The 7477-nt window shown below is 36.4% G+C and overlaps 1 protein-coding gene and 1 long non-coding RNA gene across 2 annotated transcripts in view; one reads left to right on the top strand and one right to left on the bottom strand.

Annotated features, from left to right (window-relative positions):
- Positions 1-4512, top strand: part of LOC113065753 (F-box/LRR-repeat protein 5-like) — a 14797-nt gene extending 10285 nt beyond the window's left edge. Inside the window, exons 9-11 of the mRNA XM_026237250.1 lie at positions 1-553; positions 2260-2408; positions 3695-4512. The exon at positions 1-553 is cut by the window's left edge and continues 140 nt beyond it. Of these exons, the coding sequence (XP_026093035.1) occupies positions 1-553; positions 2260-2408; positions 3695-3771 (779 nt within the window). The 3' untranslated portion in view covers positions 3772-4512. The remainder of the gene's footprint in view (positions 554-2259; positions 2409-3694) is intronic.
- Positions 4513-4516: 4 nt separating this feature from the next.
- Positions 4517-7413, bottom strand: LOC113065755 (uncharacterized). Its single transcript, XR_003279077.1, has 3 exons — positions 6416-7413; positions 5992-6181; positions 4517-4791 (listed from the first exon to the last, which is right to left on the bottom strand). It is a non-coding gene; the product is annotated as an uncharacterized LOC113065755 (long non-coding RNA).
- Positions 7414-7477: the final 64 nt, after the last annotated feature.

Below are 7477 nucleotides of genomic sequence, written 5' to 3'. Positions count from 1 at the left end.
TGCTGAAAGCCCCGCCCTCTCCCATCAAGTTCCAGGACGAGTGTTCGCTTCCACCAATGGGACGCAGCTGCCAGGATCTCATTTTCAAGCGGAGACCTGGTGGGCGTGGCTCTGGGTGTGGCCCCGCCCACGTGTGGGCTCTCAACTCGTCAAAACTCGCTGACATCGAGGATGCGGCCGACTGGAGCAAACGAGGGGGTGTGTCTATGCAGGAAAAAGAGCGTGGCGGCAGCTTGTGCTGCTGTAGGAGGAGCCAGAGGCGGAGCTTCAGGACTGATGTTAGCTCCTCCCACTGCCAGTATGGCTCTATGGCCGAGGCCCTCTGTGGTCACTCTCTTTGTTGTAATTTCGACGTGGCGCTCTGGACTGTGAGAGAAGCGCACTGTGACCTCCAGGCCATCGGGGGCAGTGTTGAGTTTCGGACTAAATGCTCGCTTGAGGGTGAATCTTGCCCAGAGCTTCATCACAACAGGACTGACCAGTCAGGAGCCTATCGGGCGCTCAGGTTCCTCAGTCTGTCTGGATGCTGTCAGATCACGGATCTCGGTCTGAGGTACGAAATAAACACAGTCGCAAGCGGGTTGTTGTCATTGTTGTTGTCAGTTTAAATAGTTCATGGAAATACATAAAAACTTTCATGTCTCTTTAAATAAATTAGATCTGTCAGTTAGGGATGTAACGATTAACCACAAGCCGGTTGAAAATAAATTAAATATGTGACTATTTAAATAGTTTGAGGTGCTAAACAAATCACCATTCATTTAGGGGTAGGAGTTTATATGAATGTGTGTCTGAGAGGATATTACTGTCTTTAAAAAAGTTTAGATGGTATTTTTTCTTTTCATCTTGCCTCTGTATAAAGCAGTTCATAAGTGCAGTGCTGCTTTGTTTACAGCGGTAACCAGGGAAACGTTTTAAGCTCCACCTGCCACGGTGTTCGTAACTGCTTTGTTTACAGCGGTAACCAAGGAAACGCTTTAAGCTCCACCTGCTGCTGTGTTCGTAACTGCTTTGTTTACAGCGGTAACCAAGGAAACACTTTAAGCTCCACCTGCTGGCAGAGAGTGAATCTGCGTCTCATTCAGCTCGTCTGCTGTTTCTGTTTCATAAAGTTATTTTTTATGTTTAGTTTAAGTCAAACCATTCTGTTTTTGATTCAAATTTTGAATATATACAATTTAATTTAGATTAAAAGCTGCTCATGTTGAATGTATCCAGCATCTTTGGTTGGATCGTGACTGAAATACAGTGGTTTCCTCATTTTACATTTACATTTACATTTATTCATTTAGCAGACGCTTTTATCCAAAGCGACTTACAGATGAAGACAGTGGAAGCAATCAAAAACAACAAAAAGAGCAATGATATATAAGTGCTATAACTAGTCTCAGTTAGGTTAACACAGTACACGTAGCATGGGATTTTAACTAATATAAAAAATAAAAAGAAAACCGATAGAATAAAATAAATAAAAGAATAGAGCAAGCTAGTTAGAGGTCTTTACACATACACACACATATATAATTGCATAATAAATGAAAAGAAAATAGAATACAAAAGATTAGAAAGGTAGTTCGATTTTTTTTTTTAAAGAATAGAATTAGAATAGTGAGTGTTAAAGTTAGAGGGTCAAATAAAGATGGAAGAGATGTGTTTTAAGTTTTAAATTGAAAGAGCACAGACGAAGCCTTATTTTGTTTATAAGAATAATTTTTTTTACTGATTTACTTGGTTTGGGGCTTGTTTTAAAAATGTATATTTAGTTTTGTTATTTACATTTACATTATATTTACATTTAGTCATTTAGCAGAAGCTTTTACCCAAAGCGACTCACAAATTAAGAGAACAAAAACAATCAAAACCAACAAAAGAGCAATATTAGTTTATTATTATAGTTATATTTCAGTTTCACAAAGAAATGTACAACATTTTGTCCAAGCAATAATAAAACATTTACATTTATTCATTTAGCAGACGCTTTTATCCAAAGCGACTTACAGATGAGGACAGTGGAAGCAATCAAAAACAACAAAAAGAGCATAAAGGACACATTTAATTCATAATTTGTCTTAAATATAATTTAGTTAAAAAGTAAACAAATCGTGATTTTAATCGTGACTTGAGTGAATCTTTACATCCCTATGGTCGGTAAAAGCAAATATGCTATTAAATACATTCCCTTGTTTCAAAAGTTAAAGTATAAATTATAATATGTATATATATGTCCAGTGTTTGAAGGGAGTTGTGTGTTTGTTGCAGGTGTTTGTCTCAGCGTGGAGGACTCCCTCTGCTGGTGCATCTCAATCTGTCCGGCTGTCTGCTCATCACGGGGGCGGGGCTTCAGGAGCTGGTGTCCGTTTGCCCCTCCCTCAACATCGAACACTTTTACTACTGTGATAACATTAACGGTAACACACGCATAGACAGAACACCATAGTGAATACAAGAATAACACGAATCTACATGAATAACCGATGTCTTTGCTGTTATTTATTTATGATGAACTTACAACTTATATAACTCACTCACAAACTAGTGTTAATTTCGTTAACGAAAACTATTACGAAAAATGCTTTTTTCTATGACAATGACGAGACATTGATGAGACAACAGTAAGGTCAATAAATGATAACGGTGACTGTCAACATGCATTATCATTGACGGTAAAAGACTATGGAAGCCCGATAACGCCACTGAACAAAAGTTATTGCGACTTTTTGTCTCTCAATTCTGACTTTTTTTCTCAGAATTTTGTGATATAAATTCTGAAATTTTTTCGCAATTGCAAGTTTTTATCTCGCAATTCTAACTTTATAACACGCAATTGCGAGTGTATATCACGCAATTCTGAGAAAGTTAGAATTGTGAGAAAAAAAGTCAGAATTGTGAGATAAACTTGAATTGCGTGTTAAAGTCCAAATTTTTTTTTTAGGGGGGGTGGGGGCATTGATATTTGTTCTTATAATTGCGAGTTTATATCTCACAATTATGACTTTTTAACTCATGATTGCAAAAGAAAAATAGTCAGATTTGCGAGATTATATCACACAGTTTAAAAAAAATTAGAATTTTGAAAATTCGCAGTTACCTTTTTTACTTAGTGGCAGAAACAGGCCTCCGTAGAAGACAGACTAAAATGATTATTCAAAATAAAACTTTACCGAAATCTTTAAATTTTTATCGGAAAAAAAAGGATTCAAAATATTACGGACTGCTGTACACTCCTAAAAATAAAAATAAAACAAATATAAAATACCTTAATACCCATAATTTTTGCATCATTAAAATTCTACTGTAGTTTTTTTTAATGTATATTATCAATTCTATATTTTCCTGTTTTATTTAATTTGAGTTAAAATTCTATATATGTATATTTAAATGCAAATTAACTTTAATGCACACAATTCCACATAAGAAATCCAAACCCAAGTATGATGTCGTCTTGGTAAGTAAAGTGTGGGTTATTATGAACGCAGTCTTTATCTGACTTCATAGACTAGTTGCATTTTGTTGTCCACCTTTAGCATGTTTTCTGTGCTCTTGAATGCAGTTCTAGATGTGCATTTAATTTTTATCTGTTTACTAAATGCTGTCAGTGGATTCATTTACTCAAACTGTTAGCTCCAGTGCATGCATTGAGAGCTTTGTCTATTTATTTGGGGTTTTTTGAACATGTTCTCCTCTGGTTCTGCAGGTCCTCATGCTGATACGGCCAGTGGGTGTCAGAATCTGCAGTGTGGCTTCAGGGCTTGCTGTCGATCCGGAGAGTGATGCTCTTTAGTCTGTATTCATCTCTCTTTCCACCCCTCTCTAATCTCTCATCCATGTGCACTTTAATCGGGAAATTAGTTCGAGATGCTCTTCGACGCAATTTGAACTTTCCCTAAAATCAAAAACGCTTCAATCCGACATCACAAACCTTCATCTGAGAGCGATTGTGAAGGAACTAAATGATGTACTATATGTGTAAATAATTCAGTTGCCCACAGGATTTTCTGATGCTCTTTATTTGAAACTTTTGAGTGCTTAAAGATGCCAGCGTTTTTTTGTTTTTGTTTGGAGTATTTCACCCAGGCATATTTATGTCCATCTCAAGCTCAGTTCTGACTTTACTGAGCCATTACTTTAGATTTAATGTTAAAACCACCTGCTTTGGTTCCTCTTTTCTGGATTAATGAGGTAGTGAATAGGAAAATTAATTAATAGGTTTTAGTTCACAAGCTCATTGAGTTGTGAAACGATGCCAAACAAACCAGTTAATAACCAGTGTTCATAATGAAATCACAAAAATTCTCTCCAGAGCTTTATTGAGCGAAACATTAAATATCTGGCAACCGTGTCAAAGTATGAGCATTTCCCTTTAATTCAAGATAAATTGGGTTGTATGCTGTAATAAGTCCTGGGTAAGTTAAACTCCTTAATTCTCCACTCATTCTTCATTTTGTTATTAATGCTGCATGATCCGTTTCTTTTGAGTTCATTTGCTGACCATTAAAAGCACCTTGAGATAACATTTGTCTGCGTTGAAGTCTTTATTGAGGTTGTCGAACTCCAAAACAACATCACGAAAGTATCCATACGATGTTATATTCCAAGCCATTTGAGCAGAAGACGCAGATTGAAGTCGTATTGTGTTTCTGCCTCTGTATATTAAAACTTTCTGGTTTGTGTTTATTTACGAGACCGCTGTGAGAGTCAATGGTGTTTGGTTTCGATGACCGCAAAACTGGGCAAGTTTGAAAATGTAGATGTGTGAAATTCAACAGCGCTTGGGTTCATCAACATATCTTCCTGAAAGAAAGACATTTGTTTAGACATGGAACAACTTGGTAAGTATTAAAGCATGCCTGAAAGGTTAACGCCTAACTTCACTTTACCGTCAAAATCAACATCAGAAGCAGGCACCAATGTGACGATTAAGTGTAAAATGTAAAACGAATTTAAATAGAGAACCAAAGTACAAACAGATTTTGAACACAAGCGTTGAAATACAAGTTGTTTGTTTTTTCGATCATCATCCCATATGTAGTTATATCCTTCTTTCATCCTCAGCCCACTTACCGACTCTACACTGTGAAAAATTACCGTGATTTAAACGTTAAAAACTGTGAAAATGCTACAGTACAAACCTCTTAAATGGTTAACGGTAAGTTACTGTAAATTTTACAGGGAAAAACCAACGTTCCCAGAATTCTCTACGTTGCATTTCCATTTTTGTTTGAATTTGATGTTATTTTAAAGAAAAAAAACATCAAATTCAAACAAAATGGGAATGCAACGTAGAGAATTCTGGGAACATCTGTTTTTCCCTGTAAAATTTACTGTTTATTAGTTTTTTTTCGTATCTGTTGTTTATTATGGTTGTATGTTACGTATAATGTTAAATGAAAGTTTATTGCATATGTCAGTTTAATGGGTGTCACCATGATGGTGATTAGTGTTTGTGTGAATGACACTGTGCACCTTTGCATGTTATTTATTTTTAAAAGCTGCTTGTGATTGGCTTTGGTTCATAACGTGACTTTCTCATCACCACATGTATTTGGTGGTTATCAGTGTATTACAAAAGGTACAAAACAGATTTCAGTACTTCAGTAGGTTGGTATATTAACATTATACGAGTTGACGAAATTATGGTATTTAACTGTAAATTTAAGATAAAACCGTAAAACCTATAATGTTACCGTATTTTTTTTTACAGTAAAATTCCGGCAACCTCAGCTACCGTTTTCTTTTACCATAAATTTTAAAGATGCTAAAATCCACCAGTTCTAACGGTATTTCAGTGACTGGTTTTCTCTTCAAGGTCCATCAGTTAAACAGTCTGTACTTTTTGGTTTTGGATGTATGGAAATTCTTTTTAGGTTAAACATTGGTGTGGCAAGAGTGTGCCAAACTTTAGAATAGAATTGGTTTGAAGGCAACAACAGATTTGTTCACCAAACAGTGAACACTGAGAAGTTTGTTAAAGATCCTGTCATCTTCTCATACCTAATGTCCATTAATCTGGGATTGGAGAAAGTGTTTGGAAAATGATTCCACTTTTTAATCTCAGCTTGAGGCCACGTGATTCCTATTGGATTTCCTTCAGCTCCGTCTCTCGAGCTTGGACTCTTTCAGCTTCCTCTGGGAATCACTGGATCACTTGAGGCATTTCAGAAGTCGTAACCTGTTGACTGTTCTGGCAAATAGAATTAGCAATGTCTCTGTTATTATCACTGCTTTGGTGTATCATAGTGTCTTTGTTTTCAGATGAGTCTTTTTTGAGCAACATCTGCATAGTTGTGGAACCAAGTCCATGCCAACAATCCCTAATCAAAATCCCATTTCTACTGTAACTGTCTAGATTCATTGAAACATGACTTGTTTATGCATTGCATATTAATAACAGGTGCTTCATTGGATTCAAACCAACCTTTGGCCACATTAAGCAGTGCCTCTGCTCGTTCTGTAGCATCCCAGACCCTGTTTTTAATGGTGGATTCGTCTGGATCTGGAGCCCTGGATTCTTCCAGATCTGTCCCACATCAGGAATCGTGTTGACTCTGAGGCCAGCTGTGTTCCTGCAGGTCCTGGAGGCAAACCGAGCACATGCCATTTGCATGGAGAACAAGGAGCTCGGTGTTAAAGGGAATCCACAAACAGTTTCGTTTCTTTCTTTTCCTGGTGTGTGTGTGAGTGGGCGGGACTCGCTTATGTGTGTGTGTGTGGACAGAGATAACGAGAGACTGAACTGAAGCTTGCTTTAACGTGAAACCTATACGCAGAGAGACACACGGTTGCTTACCGTAGAAAAATACCAGCTAGTAAAATGAATTCAAATATTCTGAGTGCACACTGTACCATCATGTCTCTTTTTCCTGACACTAGTGTGCATTTGCATACAGAAGAAAAGTGAGACAGACATTTGGCATCTTAAGCTGTTGTTTTTCATCAGTTTTATGGTTTATGTCCTCAGTATTCACCTCTAGTGAGTGAGCGTTAGATAAGGTTTATATAACGTATGTGGACAGAGTTCAGGAGCCGTGCAATTATCAAACAGAAACTTGTGTAACTTGTTGAGAGTCAATAAAACAATAGGAAGAGGCTGTTTCATAATTTTATGCTTTTTGTTTTTTAATTTTTATTTCATAGAAATGGCATGGCTTAATTTTTGGTTCATGTAAGTTCTCTTTTAATGTTTTAAGATCAATATGAATAACTCCAATGATGTAAAGGAGTAACAAATGTTTTATTTTTGCCAAGAAGTCCTTTGTCTGATGGCTGACCAGCAGATGTGCTTTTGTAAAATATAGTTATAAAATATAATTTAGTTAGTTTAGATGTGCATAGGTTATATAAAAGCAAAAGTAACTGAAGAAAACTTTTAAGGTAAAATGTGTGTATGTTGTAATTGGACACTGTTTCTTTGAAGTTTTCATTGCTTTAGTTATTTAATTTAGAATAAAAATCCATAATATTCATCAAGAAATTCTAG

This window comes from Carassius auratus, chromosome 48 (assembly GCF_003368295.1).
Source record: "Carassius auratus strain Wakin chromosome 48, ASM336829v1, whole genome shotgun sequence".
NCBI classification, from domain to species: domain Eukaryota; kingdom Metazoa; phylum Chordata; class Actinopteri; order Cypriniformes; family Cyprinidae; genus Carassius; species Carassius auratus.
The sequence above is the reverse complement of the archived record's forward strand: the minus strand, read 5'-3'. Positions and strand labels throughout refer to the sequence as shown.